At 40.9% G+C, this 21,315-nt stretch overlaps 1 protein-coding gene across 2 annotated transcripts in view; it reads left to right on the forward strand.

The window, feature by feature from the left end:
* ZDHHC3 (zinc finger DHHC-type palmitoyltransferase 3) overlaps positions 1–21,315 on the forward strand; it is a 66,536-nt gene that overhangs the window by 4,368 nt on the left and 40,853 nt on the right. For both annotated transcript variants that reach the window (XM_043966151.1, XM_043966152.1), the window contains exon 2: positions 18,496–18,825. In XM_043966151.1, coding sequence (XP_043822086.1) covers positions 18,520–18,825 — 306 coding nt within the window. In that variant the 5' untranslated portion in view covers positions 18,496–18,519. The remainder of the gene's footprint in view (positions 1–18,495; positions 18,826–21,315) is intronic.

Below are 21,315 nucleotides of genomic sequence, written 5' to 3' on the forward strand. Positions count from 1 at the left end.
TTTAGGATTCATCTAGTCCGATCTTATTGTTTTTCCAGATGAAAAAACTGAAACTCCAGCAAGGTAAAGGACTTGCCCCAGTAGGGATTCAGACCAAGAGACTTATCCCTGAGTGCCATCCTGTGACCAGCTTGTCTTTTTTCACTATACATACATTTTTCTTTTAAATCTTAAAAGTATTTTATTATTTTCCATTTGTTTTCTTTTTTTTTTCCAATGAGGGTTAAGTGACTTGCCCAGGGTCACACAACTAGTAAGTGTCAAATGTCTGAGGTCACATTTGAACTCAGGTCCTCCTGAATCCAGGGCCTGTGCTTTATCCACTGCACCACCTAGCTGCCCCCAATTTGTTTTCATAAGATTTTGAGTTCCAAATTTTTCTCTCTTCCTCCTTTCCCTCCCCCCTCCCCAAGACAGAAAACAATCTGATATAGATTACATATGTACAGTCACATTACTCATATTTCTGCATTAGTCTTGTTGTAAAAGAAGAATCAGAACAAAAGGTAAAAACCTCAAAAAATAAAATAGAAACAGTTTGGTTCAACCTGCATCCAGATTTCACAGTTCTTTTTTTCTTGGATGGAGATGTTCTTGATGCTGCTTCTAACCAATGCTTTATTTGTTTGTTTTAAATAAGTTTTTATTGATGTCTTGTGGTTTGTTTAGTTGGGTTTTTTCAATATCATCTGATTTAGCCCTGAAATCCCTTCCCTTCCCAGAGAGCCATCCCATATAACAAATGGTACTTTTTTAAAGAGGATAAAAAGTCAGCAGAACAGATTGGTAGATTGAGTCCGAAAACATGTGCAGTGGCCCTCCCATTGACACAAAAGGGCAGGTGGGGGGTGTCCTCATCTTTCTTCATTCAAATCATGCTTGATCTTTCTGATTTTGTTATGTTTACTTTGGATTTTTGGTGCACTGCTGTTTCCATTTACGTGTTTGTAGTTATTGTGTACATTGTTTTCTTGTCTATGCTGACTTCACTCTGTATCACTTCACTACATATATCACACACCACACATCTGACAGCATAGTAATATTCCACTGCATTTATGTATCACAGTTTGTTTAGTCATTCACTAATTGATGGTTATCTACTTTATTTCCATTTCTTTGCTTTCACAAAAAGTGCTGTTAAAAATGTTTTGGTGTACAAAAGGGGTTTTTTCTTATTAATGACTTCCTTGGGGTATAAACCCAGTAATGGAGTTTCCCATTCAGAGAATATAGACAGTTTAGTCACTTTATTTGCATAATTCCAAATTACTTTCTAAAGTGGTTGAACCATTTCAGACCTCCACCAACAATATATTAATAATGTGCCTATTATTCTAGAATTCCTCCAACATTAACTATTGCCACATTTTGTCATCTTTCCTAATTTGCAAACCCTGAGATCACTGGGTTGTTTTGATTTGCATTTGTGTTAGTAATTTGGAGTTATTGATTCTAGATTCTTTGGGGTGGACTTGAATACTTTGTAATTCTTCTTTTGAGAACTGTTTGTTCATATCCTTATATCCTTTGATCATTTACCTATTGGGGAATGGCTATCTGATGCTTTGTTTGAAATGTGTTAGAGCCGTGTGTGTGTGTGTGTGTGTGTGTGTGTGTGTGTGTGTGTGTGTGTGTGTCTAACCCTTTCTGTTGCCCTATGAGCAATCCTCAACTTCAAAGAAAGTTATTTTTACATGGAAAAATTGACAGCATTTCTGAGTGATCTTACTAATGGCTTATCCCATGTAGTGGGCTTTTCTGCTTGTATGAGAGCTAGAAACAACACTATTACATTAGGGTTTTGTGCATGAATGAGATCTTTAGAAAGTAGGATGTTCATTTTAAACTCACTGCCAAAACATTGTTCTTTTGAGGTCTTTAATCATTACAGTTGAGCACAGTTAATACATTTTTGACTATCAGCTGTTATTGATGGAGAAATAAATTCATAACTTTTAGTGAAGCAGTTGAAATAACCTGTACTAAGAAAAAAAATAACCTGTACTGCCTACAGAATTAAACCATACTTAATAGGAAGTAAATTCATATTTCTTTTTTAGTAAAGCAGTTGGAAAAACTTCTGCTGCTTAGAGAACAAAGCTCTAATTGGTAAATGATTTAATATTAAACTTATCCATTCCTGTACCGGTGTGGTGTGGTTTTCTTGGCTATACTTGTTTAGCCAACTGACATTTGAAATAATGAAGCAGCAGGCACTTATTGGGCACCAACTATGTGTCAGGTACTGTTCTAGAGAATTGGTACAGTGAAAAAAATTAAACAGTCCCTGCCCTCATAGAACTTAAGTTATCCTTTCCACATCATGACTTTCTCCATTGTAGATGATGTGGGTCTGCATAAGAAATTAAATGGAAATTTTGAGGAAGTTTTGTGAAAGCTGCAGGCAACGGGCAAAGGCCAGCAAGATGACACAGAAAAGTTTGGATACTCAGAAGTGCATAAAATATGTATAGTATTGTATAACATCAATATATTTTATCTTTTAATACCATAATAATTCAGATTTATTCTCTGGTACAAGGCGGGGCCAAAAAAGTTTACACAGATTTTCCATATCGTGGGGGCTCTACACCTCTAATCTCCTCATGTGGAAGAGATAACTATTTAGCAATTTGTGTTTGTTTATTTATCATCCCTATTAGATTAGCTCTTCAGGTACAGGAACTCGCTTGTTCTTGTTACTGTCCTGCACTAGCCAAATGTGTTGCCTCTCCTCAAAATGTAGGCACCTTTTGTTGAGTGAGTAATGTTAACCTGGAAATTAAGGAAACAGTCAATATAGGAGAAATAAGGTCTTTAATCGGGGCAGAGGAACTATAGGAATACCCAAAGATGGGAAACAAGGACTGGGTTTTTATGAGGGAACTATGAAACTATCCTTGGGAAAGGTAAGTTTCTCACCGACAGAAACTATTTAATGTAAATGAATCTTTTTATATAATAACCTAAAGTCCAGGAAGTAAGCTTGGGAATCTTTGGGAGGGGATAGTTTGCTTGGGGGGAGATCCATAAGTGTCCAGAGTCTGGAAATGACCAAGCCTGGTCAGCCCAAGGCAATTCATTTGTCTGGGGAAAAGGGGACTGGGTGGGGAATCAGTTCTCAGTAAATTTTGCAGTTCTCAGTAATAAACTCCTGTTGCTGCCTTGAAAAATCGAAATTGCTTTATTTCTCATTTTCTGGCAGAATTTTTCTTTTTCTCTTTCTTGTTGTCTCTCAAGTGTTTTTGCTGCTCTTACCAGAGCTCCTTGAATTCAGAGATTTGAATTCCTCAGTAATGTAGGCTTCCATTACTCTTGGTGCATTGTCTTACACAGCACACATTCAGTAGCTGCTTATTGAAATAATTGTGCCTCCCAGACACTTATTTTCTTGTCTTTCTCCCTTGGATATGTATTAAGAGGCGGTTGCCCAAATGTAAGTCCTTTTTTTGAAATGAATAAAATGCTGGGCTTGGAGTCAGACCTAAGTTCAAATCTAGCCTCAGAAACTTCCTAGCAGTGTGACCTTGGGCAAGTCATTTAGCCTCTCTGCCACTGGAGAAGGAAGTGGCAAACCACTCTAGTATTTTTGCCAAGAAAACCCCATGAACAGAGGTCCACGGAGTCACAAAGAGTTGGACGCATCTGAACGACTGAGTAGTTTCAACAAATCCTCCTCATGTGATGGGGGGGGACTGAAATTCATTTTGGTCTTGTGGATTATGTCCTGCTAAATGGGTGTATTCTTCAGCTGAGAGTCAGGAGGATGTCAAGGTAACGTTTGGCGGTTCTGTCAGAAAACTTGGCTGAGTTCCCTCTTTCCTCCTAGCTTATTCACTGTTCGTGATCCAGGACGAAAATGATCATGTCCACAAAACACTTTGTTTGAGTTGTTAGGCACTACCAGGTACTACTAAGTGACCAGTGTGTCTTTAACACTGCTAGGCTGAGATGTCGGCATTGGAGACTTGAGGCAGGGCTCCTGCCTTCCGGGTTACCTGCTATTCAGTTTGGGTGAGGAGGGACTTGCTTGAAACAATTAGTGAACAAACGAATGCTAACAATGCTAAATAGTGCAGTACAGATAATTAGGGGATAGGATAATATATAATAAGGCGATAATTGTGCCTCACGGGCAGACAGCTTGTGGGAAAGGTGACAACGGAGACTGTCCTATTCTCTGGCAGAGATCTGGTAAATCTTTGTCCTATCTTAGAGTTAGTTAATTAAAGCAATAAAAGACTATTACAGAATTGCTTCAGGGCAGTGCAGCAGTGGAGTTATAGTTGCAGAGAACCCTTAAAAGCACTGCTTGTGAACACTTTATTCCACATTTTAATGGCCTGGGGCCAGTTTACATCCCTACCTCGGTGCCTGGTTTTCTCCCAACGTCACTGGAAGATATGCCAAGTAGGCGTATAATTGAAATTGTTTTCTTTACAAAATTCTGTTTCAAGTAAATATTTTGTAAAATTCTGTTTTGCATAAAATTTTCACTACATGTATCCTGATTTAAGGAATGCAAGCCAAAGGACATTAGTACAATTATTGTAAATGTATGAACTATTCATATGGCCTCGTTTTCAGAATTGTTTTTATTTTTTTAAATGTGCCTGAAAAGCAAGTCAAAGAGTAGAAAAAGAATGGTGGGAGGAAATGTCTTGTGATGCCCATTGTTTCTAACCTTCTTTGCATTTTTTATCATTAGCCTTCCTTATCTGAAATACTAATATAATACTCTAGTAGATAAGAGGTAGTATTATCTTCATAGTTCTCCAACTAAAAAGTGATATATAAGTGTAAGTCACATTTATTCATCCCCTTGAATGAAAACTATTAGGAGAAAATGTGTCCTTTTATAATTTGTCCAAATACAGAATATTCTTGGTTGTGTGGCGCCCTGGAGTAACTGAAGCCTATGTATTTTTCATGCTATATGAGGCACTGTTCGTCTCCTATTCAAGGTCAGTAGAGATATGATGTAAATTGGGTAGTATTAATTTCCTAACCATAGGAGGATGGTGTATTAAAATGTATTAAGGAAACAGACTGTGGCTTTGTTGCTGCTCTAAATTTGTGAAGCTAATGACCTAAAAGTATGCTTTTCTAAGTCAAGCATTGGCATACTTGCAAATGATCTGCAGAGGTAGATTTCTTAGGACAGGTTTCTTTTTCCTCTCTCTCTCTTTCCCTTCCTCTGTCCCTTTCTCCCTCCCTTCCCTCTATTCATCCCTCCCTCCATCTTTCCATTTAATGTGCATGTAGTATCATCTTTCCCGATAGGACGTAAGCTCCTTAAAGACAGAAATCATTTCTGCTTGCTTTTTTTAACCCCCCCTTGTTTGGCATAGTACCTGGCACATAGTAAGCACTTAAATGCTTTTCTGTTCAGTTCCATGTTGATAGTCTTCTTTGTCTCAACAACAGAAATCAAATAGCAACATATGTAAGTGAATTTTTAAGCTTTAGACTGAAAAGACTCAAGAAAACTGTGTCTACAAGAGGAATTATAGATGATGAATTTCTTTTAAGATTTATTAACAAAGAATATTAAATGGAAATTAAGAAGGGGTAAGTAATATAAAAGAAGGTTAAGGGGGCAGCTTGGTGGTGCAGTGGAGAGAGCACTGGCCCTGGAGTCAGGAGAACCTGAGTTCAAATCTGGCCTCAGACACTTGACACTTACTAGCTATGTGACTCTGGGCAAGTCACTTAACCCCAATTGCCTCACCAAAAAAAAAAAAAAGATTCCAGGGCATCTTACTACTGAGTGACTAAAAAGAAAAAAACTCATCTTTCTCCACAAAGCAGATAATTTGAAATTAGCCTGACTTGATCAATATAGAATGGATGCTTTTTTTCCCTCCATATTACAAATCTGAACTGGTTCTCAACCAATCAAAAAGCTTTCTGATCATTGTTGAGCTTTTGTTGTCTCATACACAATTTCCCACTTAAGCCTGGGTCAGATAATTCCACAAATATTCTTCACTTAAATATAGATAGTTTACATCCCCAGGAGAAGAATATCGGTAAATCATGATAACATTAACATGCAGACAACTCTAAAGGCACTGAGATTACTTCCTCATTTCTCTATATGCAATTTAGAGATCATTTAGTCTTTATCCCACTCCCAAGAAAACCAGGTGTGGAAATGGTAAATTAGTCTGTGGCTACACAGATAGTGATAGAAAGTAAGCAGTGTTTTTGTTTGGGGCAATGAGGGTTAAGTGACTTGCCCAGTGTCAAGTGTCTAAGTTATCTGATTTGTGTGTGATCCCAAACATCGTTTTTTTAAAGTCTCATGCAAACCTTGACTGAAGGAAGGGGCTTAATTCAATGAATGTTTGTGTACTATGTGGCTGTGACAGTTTGTAAATCAAATATTAAACAAGATTTCCCCACTGATTTTAGTCTACATGTAAAATAGATGTTAAGGAAGTCAGTAATTAAGCAGATTTCTGTAGAATCTAACCACATTTAAAAGCAAGATTTGAAATATGGTTACATTGATATGATGTGGTAGCAAGACTGAGTGGGCAAATGACTTTTCCCAAGTTACATAAACAGCAAACAGCTGAACCTGGGCTCAGACCTAGATTTTCTTGACTCCAAGTTCAGGGCTTATTCTGAAGAAATGGAAGCACAATAGATGCCTGTCAGAACTGTCTAAATAAATAACATTTGACTGTAATGGAATATCATTTTGCTGTAAGAAACAAGATGAAGAAATCTGAAAAGCTTAGAAGATTTGTATGAATAGATGCAGAGTCACAGAACAACAGCATGGCCACTGAATCCATCAGAATTCTGATGGCTTTCAGTGTTAGTTTCTTTGACATGATTGTGGTCGTCATTTATCCATTCCCCTGTGGTTGGGTACCCAAAAGGTGGTGCTATGGCTATTTTGGCATGTATTAGAACTTTCCCTCTGTCTTTTACTTCCTTTGGACTATAACTAGATCATAGCATCCACTGGGGCCCAGAGTATATTTCTAGTGTAATTCCAAACTGTTTTTGCAATTCATGATTCTACTAGCAAGGCATTAATTCCTGTCTTCCTACTGTCCCTGCTACAGTGACCATTTTTTGGCTTCTGTCATTTTTGCTAGTTTGATAGGTATGGAGTAAAACCTTACAATTGTTTTTATTTGCATCCTTTTTATTGTTAATAGACTTCAAGCATCCTTTCAAATGGCCTGACATCCAAAAGAATTTTGGATTCAGAGAATCTAGGTTCAAATCCCACCGGTTTCTGTGTGACCTAAGGCAAGCCACTGAACTTTTCTGGTCCTCAGTTCCTTTATTGGTAAAATTGAGGGGATCAGACCAGGCGACTCCTAGGGGACCCTCTGGCTCTAAATATATGGTCTTCCTATCTTTGATAGCTTCCATTTTTTATTTTGAAAACTTGCTATTCGTTTGATTTCTTATCTCTTGGGGACAGTCTAAAATTTTATAATGCTTTTTCTATATCCATTCTGCAAAGAATGTGCTTCTGAGTGCTAAAGAGCTTGAAATGGTCAAGTGAATAGGCCACTCTTACAAAAGGCCTGTTCAGGCAGAATGGGCTACTGTTTTCACAAAGTGGTTCATGGGAGTGGGAATGATGTAACTTTTTGAAAAGGTGGCAAGCCATTTGTGTTAGAGTGGATTGTACAACCAGGCAGTGTCGTGCCAAAGAGAAGGAGAGTGGTCTTAGGTTAAACTCTTCCCTTTTTACCTCTAATGGTCTGCATTTGAGAACTTAAATGTTTTTAAACTAGTAAGTGACCATTTTTACTAGTCAAATTTTCATAGGATGTTGGACTTTTTAAAAAGTACTTTCAGGCTTTATTCCTTTTGCTGTTATTTCAAAACAAAAAAAGTACAGAAACCTATGTTGTCCAGGGAAAAAAATCCCCAGTATTCTAGGGAGATAATCCCAATTCATTGTCATAGGAAATGTCTCGGATAAGAATAGCTTTTTAATATGACCACTGAGGGGTGGGGTGGCTAGGTGACACAGTGGATAAAGCACTGGCCCTAGATTCAGGAGGACCTGAGGTCAAATCCAGCCTCAGACACTTGACACTTACTAGCTGTGTGACCCTGGGCAAGTCACTTAACCCCCATTGCCCTGCAAAAACAAAACACACAAAAATATGACTCCTCGAGCTTCTGAACTAGTCCATGGTGTCCATGGAGGCTAATCTTTTGAGGTTGCCCTTTACTCAGTGACTACTGTAGAATAAGATACAAGTTCAATATCATGATGTTCTTTTTTTCTAGTAAATTTTAAGAATATTGGTGGCTCTTGTTTTTGTTCATCTTTTGGTTTCCACCATGCAAGAGTTGGAGAAATAGATGTTCAATATTGTTTGAAAATGACTTTTTCTATTGAAAAGAATCTTCTGCCTGTTGGAGAACCTTTCCTTGCTCCAGCATGATAAAAGTGATAATGTCCCTTTTGTCTCTTTGACATGAAAAAATGCTGACACTTTTGGTGCATGCCTCTTTGAAAGCTTTTAAGTCATTCTTGATGTTTTCCCAACCCAGTACCAAATGAAAATTGAAATCCTCTTGAATCAAAACATATGAAAATAAACTGTGTAATTGTAATCAGCTAAATCAATTGTGTATTCGATCAGCTTCATGTCCAAATAAACCAGTATGTGAATCATTTAGCCATCTTTTTCATGGCCTTGCTACTTGTAAGAACTCTGTTATTTTAATTTTCTTAATTTAGAATCCAAGGGATCCTAAAGGTATGTAGAACATAGATGGACCAATGCCCCAACCTAGATTCTACCTGTTACCAACAGCTTGCATTTGACAGGAGTCAATTGGACCATTGAAACTCATTGGTCCATATAAGAATTGAGCCCATGAACTTGGCACTACTTTAAAACCAAATAAGTTAACACAAATTATAAATTGTAAGACAACACAAAATCAGATGAATACTGTATTAGTAAATGATGTGCAACTAGCCAAAATGTCAGTCAGCAAACATTTATCAAGTACCCACTATGTTCTAGTTATTGTGCCAAATTCTGGGTATACAAACCAAGGTAAAAGATCGTGTTCATGTTTCGGGTGGTGGAGGTCCTTACATATTCCTCTGTAAAATATTACATTCTGGCACACAATCCAGTTAGAATTAAAATGGTCCTTTATTGCACACTAGAGAAAGTGACCAGAGGGAAGTCAATGCCTTAGGCTGGGGTGGTGGTGGGGGGAAGGAGATGGCTCAGAGACATCTTTCTCCTAGAACAGAGAAAGGCCAAAGCTTTTATAGAGGATAGATGGGCTGACCACCTGACAATGGAAAGTTCCTTTTGGAGTTGGAGTGGGGAAAGATTCCTGAGAGTCTGGGGGGGGGGGTCTCCTCTTTTGGGGATGATGGTCCAGACCTCTGGTGTTACCTCTGTCTCCTCTCTCAGGTGGTAGCCGCGCCCAACTGGCTTTCCTGCTGTAGAATGTGATCTCCCCTTCCTCATTTTTTAGGCATGTCCCTCCTCACAGCTGGCTGGCCAGTTTAAACTTTAATAGCCCTGTGTGGATGGTCCCCTACCCCGGAGGAGCTCACAACCCAGTTGGGGAGACAACATGCAAACTTCCATCTCCAGGGCCAGCTCCAGGAAGGCTGGAATGAAGAGGGCTCAGGACAGGCTTCCTGTAGCAGTTGGGATCCTAGCTGGGATTCGTAGGAGGCCAAGGGAGCTGGAAGGTGGAAGGGAGATGGGGAGAGCGTTCTGTTAGTCTGGAGTAAGGAGATGGGAGTGTCTTATTTGAGGAACAAGAGAGAAGCCAGTGTTGTTACTCCAGTGAAGGCTAGGTATTGGGGTGTAAGGTTTAAGAATACTGGAAAGGGGGGACAGCTAGGGGGTGCAGTGGATAAAGCACTGGCTCTGGATTCAGGAGGACCCCTGTTCAAATCTGGCTTCAGACACTTGACGCCTACTAGCTGGGTGACCCTGGACAAGTCACTTAACCCTCATCATCTTTCTCTTCCCCCCCCCCCCCCCCCCCCCGCACCAAAAAAAAAAAAATACTGGAAAAAGGTGGGACGTGCTAAAGAGAGGATTCTGTATTTCATCTTGGATGTGATAGGGAATCACTGGGGTTTATGGATTTAGGGAGGTGACATGATCAGACCTGTGCTTTAGGAAAATCACTTTGCTTAGTGAAGGACAGACTAGAGTGGGGAAACTTGGGCACTGGAGACCAGTTGTTCCAGGCAGGAGGTGATAAGGCCTTGTACCATGGTGGTTGCCATCAGGAAAGGGGGGTGGTATGTGAGAGATATTATAAAGGTGGAAATCAATAGGCCTGTAGAAGAGGTTGTTTATGGGGGTCAGAGTGAGAAATTGAATATGATTCTTGTGTTTTGAGGCTGGCTGGCTGAGCATGGTGGTGCCCTTGACAATAATTTGGAAGGAGAGAGGTCTAGGGAGTTGGTGGAGAGAGGGGAAGCAGATAATGAATTCACAGTTTTGGAATGTGAAATAATTGATGAGACAAATCTGTATTGATAAATATATCCATGTGTGGGTGGGTATGTTTAAATGAAAGTGTATGCTTTGGTCAGCACATAAATTATATGTGGATTTAGTGAAGCTATTTTTGGCCCAGTGTGCAGCTGGTAAAAAAAAAATAGCTCTTTGGTTTTACTTCTTCGTTTTCTCTCCTAAAATTCAAAAAATAAAAACCAAATTACATTTACAAGACTTGTAAAGATGTCAGAGAGTCACAGTGAAACCTCCCCTCCCTTCCCCCGGGGGAAAACTTGTGGCCTAATAATTTGGGTTCCCCTGTCAAGGACTTCTGCATGACCTAGGAGCAAGCAGATCTTTCTCACTTTCCTATGCCTCACTAAGTTCATATGTTGAGTGGGTAGAGAAGGTACCTGGTAAGGGAGGTTATTCTTGGGAGTTTTTAAAATGGTCATAAATGACTTGGCATGGTGTTAAGTAACTATATAATATTCCATTATAATGTTTGCCCTCATCTCATCCCTCTTGGCAATCCCATAGCCAACAATAACAACAGAAAGCGCAAGATCAGAAAAATGGAAATCTGAAATCAAAGAAGGGAGGAGATGACAAGAAGCGGGAAACCTCAGGGGACTGAGGGTAGAGTGACCAAGGAGATGAAAAGGAAGGAAGAAAAGCTGTTTTCACCATTTACAATGCACACTCATGCTGCATTGTCTTCACTCCTGCTGTTCAGTGCAGAAGAGGGAACCTGCTTCCTTGGACTTCACTGCTTTCCAACTGTCCTTTACCTGGTTATTGACTATTTATTGAGTCCCCATTGGGTGTATGCAATGCATTGCTCAATTTCTCATATTGTAGAGGAGAGAAATTATTCCTAAATTTAAAAATAAAGATTATGGTGAGAAGGCTGATGTGTGTTTTTGTTAGTAATAAGCTTTTGTTACCAAACACATTTGATAAGATATTCAGCTGAGTAACAACCTTTAAGCATTTTTAAAAAATTATTTCAGTTACCTAGTTTGCATTTGAATTCTTTTTTAAGTTAGAATATGGGGTATACTACTTTTCATTTCAGCAGGTAATATTAATCTTTAAATTACTCTAGTTTGGGTTTTTGCTTCCAGTCACATGCTTGTACATGAAAACATACTCTAAACACAAACCCTCAAGTCAGCAGCACCCACTGAGGTTCTCGTTCATTTGTAAGGGTCTGTAAAATTTTTGACAGTTTTTCAGCATAGTCGGGGTAGAGGACATTTGGGTTTAATCACATCTGGCAAAATTATCTTATCTAGAGACCATACTTCAAGCAGCCTTAGCCCTCATAAATATTGCCAGAAATTCAGAAGTAACTGGAAAAGACTTCTGAGAAGTTGAAACAGCTGTAGCAAAGTTCAAATATGTTACTCTAGAGAAGGATCTCAGGCCCTCTCTCAGAGACTACTTATTGACTTAAAGATAATTAATTTAAAAAATTTTTAATTTTCACTTATTTGGTTTGTCAGTGCATAGCAGATTAGAAGCAACAAGTTGGGGCAGGGGTTTAATATAGGGGTCTCCTGAGAGACAGTCTGACTTACATAATGAGAAGTGATAGCCAAGATGAGATTCAGGAAAAGCAGATATGAATTATGAAAGCAAAGCAATCTCAGATTGTTAAGCATAGGGACAAATTAAAGCTTTCTGTAGTTGGAGACAATGTATATGTTTCACTATGTAGAAAGTAAATGGAAATTTAAATGTCCTATGTACATCAATGACCCCTTGAGGGCATTACTATAACTTATCATTGTAACAGTGATTTAGATCTTTAGGAAATGGCGATAATTTGTTGGTCTATTCTTTTATCCATTTCTCATTTTTAGATGGCTGCAACTTGTTTAAATATATCAATTTTGAGTTATTTCTGTTGCCTAGTGTATCTTTCCATTTTGATTCTTCTAATTTGATAGTGCTTTTGAGCAAAAAATCTAGGAAGTTATTGGCCTGATTTTTATAGACAGCTGATCAGGAAGAACTAAGACTGGTAAACAATCATCTCCTATTAAAATATATTCAGTTTCACTTTGTGTGGTTATTACTTGTTCCTTGCCATGGCCAATTCCTCCTTAACTCTCTTTGTGAACAAAGTTTACAACACCCAAGTAAAACTTATAGTTTGGTGGGGGCGGAGCTAAGATGGCGGAGGAGAGGCTGTGACTCTCACAAGCTCCCGATAAACCCATCCACTCACTCCAAGCCCAGAGCAGCCTAACTCACATAAGAACAGAGTGAGACTTTTCCAGCCCAATATGGTAATTGGGATCACCTGCTGATCAGGCTAAGGAAGAGCTCAGCACATGGCCTGGACCCAGCCAGGAACAGACTGTGCCCCCGGCGCCTCAGTTTTCGGTGCCAGCGGCTTCTTCTGAGGCTCGGCTCAGGGACCAGTGAGGGGGCTTGGTGGTTGGCCTGGGTGAAGGGGCTGCAGTCCTTGCCAGAGTTGGGGCAAAGCACCCTGGTTCTGAACCAGTGGGCTTACTCAAGTGGTAGAGGCCCAATGGGGGAGGGGCACAGGCACACCAATCTTCCAACCATAGAGAATCAGATTTCAATCAGACATCTGCTTCTGGGTTGAGATGAGTAGGTAAAGAAAACAGCAGATAATAGACAGCTTCTTTGGGGGAGGGGTAGACCAGAATACACCCTCAGAAGAAGATAATAACAAAGTCAAAGCTCCACCATCCAAAGCTTCCAAGAAAAATATGAATTGGTCTCAGGCCGTGGAAGCGCTCAAAAGGGACTTTGAAGAGAAAGTAGGAGAGATAGAAGGAAGATTTAGAGAGATGGAGGAAAGAATGGAAAGAGAAATGAGTGATGCAGGAAAGTCATGAGAAAAAAGTTAACAGCTTGAAAAGCCAAATGGAAAAGGAGATACAAAAACTCTCTGAAGATAGTAATTGCCCAAGAATTAGGATTAAACAAATGGAAGCTAGTGACTTTATGAGAAACCAAGACACAGTAAAGCAAATCTAGTTGAATAAAAAGATAGAGGGCAATATGAAATATTTCCTTAGAAAAACAGCCGACCTGGAAAATAGACCCAGGAGAGATCATTTGAAAATCATTGGACTACCTGAAAACCATGATCAAGGAAAGAGTTTATACATCATCTTCCAAGAAATTCTCAGGGAAGATTGCCCTGATATTCTAGAAGCAGAAGGTAAAATAGAAATTGAAAAAATCCACCCATCACCTCCACAAAGAAATCCCAAAAGGAAAACTTCCAGGAATATTATAGCCAAATTCCAGAGCTCCCAGGTCAAGGAGAAAATATTTCAAGCAGCTAGAGAAAAGGAATTCAAATACTGTGGAGCCACAGTGAGGATAACCCAAGATCTAGCAGCTTCTACATTAAAGGACTGGAGGGCATGGAATATGATATTCCAGAGGGCAAAGGAACTGGGACTACAGCCTAAAATCACATACCCAGCAAAGCTGTGTATAATCTTTCAGGGGGAAAAACGGGACTCCAGTGAAAAAGAGGACTTTCAGGCATTTGTGATGAAAAGACCTGAACTGAATAGAAAATTTTACTTTCAGATACAAGACGCTAGAGAAACATAAAAAGGTAAACAAACAGGAAAAAAAAATCCTGAGGGACTGTTTACATTCTTATGTGAGAAGATAATACTTCTAACTCATAAGAGCTTTCTCAGTATTAGGGCAGCTGAAAGGAATATACTTAGGGGGCACAGGTGTGAATTGAATATGAAGAGATGATATCTGTAAAGCATTTGTCCTTGGTTTTTTGCGAGGCAGGCAGGGTGGGGTGGCTTATGTCTGTGGCTAGATTTGGGCTCTGGGCCTCCTGGGTCCAGGGCTGGTGCTTTCTCCACTGTGTCACCTAGCTGACCTGTGATGACATCTTTAAAATAAAGTTAAGGGGAAGAGGAATGCACTGGAAGAAAAGGAAAGAGAGGTGGAAGGGTGTAAAGTAGCTCACATGAAAGAAACAAGAAAAAGCTTATGGAGTGGAGGGGAAAATGGGGAAGGAGCGGGGGAGTGAGTGAGCCTTACTTTCATCAGAATTAGCTCAAAGAGGGAATAACATAAACACTCAAGTGGGTATAGTAATATATTTTGCCCTGAGGGGAAGGGGAAGGGGGGGGAGGTGAAGGAAGGGAAGGCAGGTTGGGGCAGAGGGCAGTAAAAAGCAAAACACTTTTGAGGAGGGTTAGGGTGAAAGAAGATAGAAAATAGAATAAATATCAAGGGGAGGGAATAGGATGGAGGGTAATACAGTTAGCGGTAGTAACTGAAAGAAATGATGAGCAGGATGCCGTCAGAAGGACAGATGAAAAATGCAAATCATCAACAGAGGAAGAACTGATGGTATTTGAATACAGATTGAAGTGTAATTTTATTTGTTAGAATAACTTTAGGAAGAGGAACTAGGGGCAGCTAGGTGGTGCAGTGGATAGAACACCGGCCCTGGATTCAGGAGGACCTAAGTTCAAATCCAACCTCAGACACTTAACACTTACTAGCTGTGTGACCCTGGGCAAGTCACTTAACCCCAATTGCCTCACCCAAAAAAAAAGAAAGAAGAACTATTTTCTTTCACAACTTGACTAATGTGAAGGTGCTTGGCATAACTGCACATGTATGACTTAGATTGAATTGCTTGATTCCATACGAGGGTTGAGGAGGGAGGGAGGAAGAAAATTTAGAACACAAAGTTTTTAAAAAATCAATGTGAAGAAAAGATGAGCAGGCAGATTTCAGAGAAACCTGGAAGGACTTACATGAACTCTTGCTGAGTGAGATGAGCAGAACCAGGAGAGCATTGTACACAGTATCAACAACATTGTATGTTGATCAACTGTGATAGAATTGACTCTTTTCAGCAATACAATGGTCCAAGAAAGTTCCAAAGGACTCATGATGGAAAAATGCTCTCCAAATCCAGAAAAAAGGAACTGTGGAATCTAGAAGCAGGTTGAACCAGACTATTTCTACTTTTTTTGTTTTCTTTTTTGAGGTGTTTCCTTTTTGCTCTCTTTCACAGCATGACTAATGCAGAAATACATTTAATGTGATTGTGTGTGTGTGTGTGTGTGTGTGTGTATAACCTATATCAGATTGCTTGCTATCTTGGGGAGGAGGGAGGGAGGGAGAAAAATTTGAAACTAGAAATCTTATAAAAACAAATGTTGGGGGAAAAAAAACCTTACAGTTGGTCTACACAACTTTGGTCTTTCTCTTTTCTTTCTTCTAGGTTGGGTTTTCCAATGTTTTGGGGGGTTTTCCCCTCATATTTCCATAGAGTCTCATCCTTGGAAGTGCTTCTATGTGAGCCTATTTATAGGCCTGAATTATAAGGCTTATTGAAGAACTTTGCCTAGCTCTAAGTGGCTCCTTTTCCTCTGTGTTTACAATTTAGGTTGTGACTGAAATTTAACTATGCTACTGAGTATGCAAACAGTTTACTTTTGGGGGGGGGGGTCAGTTGTTTCAGTTGTGTCTGACTCTTCATGATGCCATTTGGGATTTTGGCAAAGATATTGGAGTTATCTGCCATTTCCTTCTCCAGCTCATTCTACAGATGAGGAAACTGAGGCAAACAGGATCACCAGGGAATGCTTTGATTTTGAGTCATCTAACCTTTGAACTTGACAGTTTTTCACATTATAACTCTAAAACTTCCTTAGAACAAAAGCTCTGTAGGAAAACATAAACTGGCCTTGCTGTTTCAGAGTGATTTGTCTTCAGCCCAGCATGTTATGACTTCAGTCGTCAGATGATCATGATGTCCCTGGCATATGCCGTGGTGAACACGCACAACTGACATTAAAGTTGGGATGCACAAGCTTTCCACCCAAGAAATCTGACTAGTGATGCAGCATGTGACTCACTTTACATCTTTTTTTTCTAACTGAGGGATAGTCTGTATTTTTTTATTTCAGCTCATATTTTGGATAGACTTTATCCTTCTAAGACCAGATACATCTGAGAAAGATAGAGGCATCATGGTATGGTGAGGAGAGCACTTGACCTGGCATCCAAAGGCCTGACTTGGAGCTGCGGCTCTGCTGCTAGCTAGCTGTGTCACCTTATTGTCTGTGAGCTCATTTCCTCACCATCAGGTGGGATGCAAGGTGCTGGCACCACCTACCTCACAAGATTGCCCAATTAAGTTCAACAGACATTAAATGCTCTTATGCTCAGGGCACTTTGTTTGAATCAAATAAGATAATGTAACCATAAAGAGCTCCCTAAACATGCGCTTTATTAGACTCACAGAAGGACTCTCACCCTCAGGAGTGCTACCATGTGGGCCCATTTAGAGGCCTGAATCACAAGGCTCATTCAAAAGTGGTCACTTTTCCTCTATGGTATTTACAATTTAGGTCACTCCTGAAATGAACTGTGCTGCTGGGTAATCACAGTCAACAAGCATTTATTAAGTGCCTGTTTCTTGGGTTTGAGACACCAAGACCGGAAGGGAACAGTCTGTGCCCTCCAGAGACTTACAGTGTACGGACGTAAAACTGTATTATATGGAAACAAAATAAGTAACAGGGTCATTTTGGATGAACATTCCTGTCTTTCCTTCCAAGCCTTGTGAACCTCTTTCTCTCTTAATGGTGTCAAGAAGAAAACAATACACACAACAGCAAAATATGTAACTTTTTTGTTTGGTGTTTGTTACTCATTTGCCCGTGGCTTGTCAAAGCTGTGTTCATGTGTGATAAAACTGTCCCTATAGGGATGAGAGTTTGCCCTCATCCAGTTTTGAATGGCAGTCATCTTTTGTAGAGTAGATAGCTAATAAAAATCAAGTTATAAAAGTGACACGTTCTCATGCCTTTTTTTTTTAAGTGAGGCAATTGGGGTTAAGTGACTTGCCCAGGGTCACACAGCTAGTTAAGTGTTATGTGTCTGAGGCCGGATTTGAACTCAGGTCCTCCTGACTCCAGGGCCAGTGTTCTATCCACTGTGCCACCTAGCTGCCCCTCTAATGCCTTTTAAAGAGTAGAATGGAGATATTATAACTACCTTAATAGGAAAGGCATTTGGGCTTTTTTTTCCTTCGTGGTAAGAAATGGACCCCCCTGTGTGGTGTTTGAAAAGGTGATATTTCCTCATTTCCTTTATAAAATGGCTTGGCTCATCAATAAGTGATTATTAAGTGCCTGCTGTATGAACGGCACTCTGCTAGGTGAGAGGAAATGAAATTGTTCTTGCCAAAAAGAGATGGGGTCTGTTGTGGGAAATAGCATGTGCCAATTTCAGGCAGAGGCACCAGTAACAGGGGGTGATAGGGAATGAAGAACAGCCTCGTGCAGGAGGTGGCTCTTAGATGGAGCTTTAAAAGAAGCTAGCGCTTCTGAGAGGCAGAGATGAAGAGGAAACAAATGTCAGGCCCAGGGGACCGACCAGGCTGTTCAGAAACAGAAGCATGAGATGGAGTGTCCTGGGTGAGCGATAGCAGCAACACTGAAGTGTGTGCATGAAGAGGGTTAAAGCAACATAAAGTTGGTATATTAGGTTGGAGCCAAGTTGTGAAGGGCTTCAAATGCTAACAGTGCTAAACCAAGGAGTTTGTGTTTGATCCTAGAGGTAATAGGGAGCTACTGCAGCTTCTTGATCAGGAGAGCAAGGTAGTTATCAGACTTGTGCTATCAGAAAGGGGGGAGGGATTTGAGGGAGCGCAATAAGGAGTAGGAAGTGAGTGGAAAGAAAAGGATGGATGCAGGACATATATTGTGAGGTGCCTGGCAACTGCTTCTATGTGGGGGTGGTGAGAGAAAGGAAAGCTGAGGAGGGATGACTGGAAGGGCGGTAGAGGCCCTGACAGAAATAAGAACGTTCAGAAGGGTGGCTTTGGGAGGAAAGCCAGGGAGCCCCCTTTTGGAAGTATGGGATGGGAAGTTCCTCCGGGCCGGCCGGTTGGGAATGGCCACCAGGCACTCAGGTGTCCAGGCCTGGAGCTTAGGTGGACGTTCTGTGTCTTCTCTTTCAGATGCAAGTATGGACATAAAAGCCTATGATGTTTTCTCCAGTCCACCGCTTCCGAGATATTGAGAGGAAACCTGAATACCTCCACCCAGAGAAGTGCATCCCTCCTCCTCGCCCGGGTTCTCTGGGAACCATGTGGTTTATCCGAGATGGCTGTGGCATTGCATGTGCCGTCATCACCTGGCTCCTGGTCGTCTATGCAGATTTCGTGGTCCTCTTTGTCATGCTGATTCCATCAAGAAACTATATTTATAGTGCAATCAATGGAGTGGTCTTCAACAGTCTCGCTTTCCTGGCTCTGGCTTCTCACTTCCGGGCTATGCTGACAGACCCAGTAAGTACTGTCTGGGTCTTGTTTCTAAGAGGGAAGTCTTTCTGTCTCTGGCCTTCAAAGCCTACAGGCCCCTTCATGGGGTGTATTCTTGACCCTTAGCAGCACAGGTAACAAACATAGTTTGGTTCTTAGAAAGTCAGTGACTCCTAGGCCTGATTTCCTAATAAAATGCAAGTGTTGAATTAAAGATGGTCTTCAAGGTCTTCTAGCTCTAACTCTGTGATCACATGATTTCACTTGGCTATTTTGAATTTAAATCTTGATAACAAGGAGGACAGGAAGTAAAACTTGTCAGTAAAGTCTTCCTTGACTTAAAAAAAGGACAGAATTTCTAAAGTGACTTGGGTAATTTGTCTGTGTGCTCGTTTTTTGTAATATTTCGATGATTCAGTGATGTTCCAGTCAGTCAAAAACGTTAGTAAGGCACCATCCTAGACAGGGAATACAAAAATTTTAAACTGATAGAGTTCTTGCTTTCAGGGAACTTCTGATCGACTAAGGGCAGATAGGGCTAAGTAGAATAGGCAGCTAACTGCTGGGATAGGCAAAGTGTTGGATATGGCATCAGGGAGACTTGAGTTCAGGTCTTGACTCAAACTTACTTAGCTATGTGACCATGAGCAAGTCCCTTACCCTGTCTCTATGTTTGCAGTTTCTTCTGTAAAATGGGGGTGATACTAATAGCACCTGATGTACAAGGTAATGGTGAAGATCCCATGAGCCACTGTATATAAAACGTCTTGCAAACCATAAAGGGCCACATAAATGCTGACTTGCTGCTAGAATGTGCTGGACCAAAAGAGTTTGCTGGGGATTTCTTTGAGGGAAGGCCTGGCTCAGGGAAGACATCCTTGAAAAAAGGACTGAGAGAAGTCTTTGAAGGAGGAGAATCTCAGTAGTCAAAGGTGAGGAATGAAGGCATCTGTTTATGGGACATGACTTTGGAATATACTGGAACTGAAGAGGATAAGTTTGGGGGGAAACTGCAAGTCCAGTTGGGCCACAACAAAGTGTGTGATGGGGAATAACATCAGATAAGGCTGGAAAGACGGCCAGCGCCAGATGACAGAAGATCTTCACTTGAGGCCAGAGAGTTTGGGCTTTCTCCTATTGTCTGGTGAGCGGCAAAAAAAAAGGGTTTTGAGCAAAGGAATGACCTGGGTCCCCCTGGGCATCCCAGCAGTACTGTCTGGGCAGCTATGGGAAGTGTGGGATGGTGGCAGTCTGGCCTGTCAGTAATGTGAACGGGAAGTGAGGAGGCCTCAGAATGGAACTATGAGAAAATAATGGAGTTCTGGGGGGGACCCAGAGAGCCTTGCCTGACCTTTCTTAAGGCCAGCCCAGAGTCAAGTTGGACCTAAGACTGCATACAGACAAGAGATTAAAACCACACCTACCTGAAAGCCTTTCTCCACCGAGGGTCTGTCCTCTGAACTCTGACCCCAGCACATACTGCTCATGGGCCACCCTCAGGTCCAGTAAACCAATGGATTTGAATGATGCTAGCCAAGGGGCCGCCTCTCCTCCAGACCGCGGGGAGCTTACTCTCTCTTGGCCTGGGACTTGGAAGGAGCGGCCACAGAGCCTCACTCTCCTTTCTGAACTATCTGAGCCATGTGCTCTCTCTTTACTAATATTTAATATGCTTTAATAAATGCTTAATGCCCCAAATTGATGCTAAAGCCTCTAATTTGTAAGTAGCAATATGTTAGAAACCCCAGCTAAGTTCCCTAAAACTTGGGACAGAGATAGGCACCCCCATATAACTTCAAACGACACAGAGTTGGCGCTGTGCTAGGAGGCACATGTGGCCTCATGGGAAAGCTTGGGGCAGGGTAGGTAGTGCCTTTCCTGATCCCCCCAAATTGTGTATAACAATATATGTACATGTTGTTTCCTCCCAAAAGAATGTATGTAAGTGAAAGAGGCTTTCACTTGTGCTTTTGTATCCTCGGTGCTTGGCATATGGGTGCTTATTATTAAATGTTCGGTGATTGATTAAAGTAGAATTGATAAGACTTGACAGATGACAAGATGTGGAAGGTGAGGGTATAAAAGTCAGAGAAGACACAATTCAGAGCTCTGTTGGCTGCAAGGTTGCCAATGGCATCAATGGAAATAGGAGTCCGGGAGAGGGACAGGTTTAAAGAAAGTGATGAGCTCAGTTTTAGACATACTGACTTGGAGGTGCTGATAGGGTGTCTGGCTGTGGGTGTCCAATAGGAAGAGATTTGGAATTGAGGCAAAGGGAAGAAATTGGGCTGAACATAGAGCTTGGGAATCATCTGAACTTATGGGAGAAAAAAGGTAGAGAGAAAGAAGAGAAGGTGGCCAAGGACAGAGCCTTGGAGGATAGCCATTCTGGAGGCACTTCTTCTGGGAGGCAGCACAATGTACTAGAGAGAGAGCTGGTCTCAAATCCTACCTCGACACACACTGGCTACGTGTCCCTGGGCAGGTGCTCCGGCCCAAGGGTCATCACCTCCCAAC

Source organism: Dromiciops gliroides, chromosome 5, assembly GCF_019393635.1.
Source record: "Dromiciops gliroides isolate mDroGli1 chromosome 5, mDroGli1.pri, whole genome shotgun sequence".
NCBI lineage: Eukaryota > Metazoa > Chordata > Mammalia > Microbiotheria > Microbiotheriidae > Dromiciops > Dromiciops gliroides.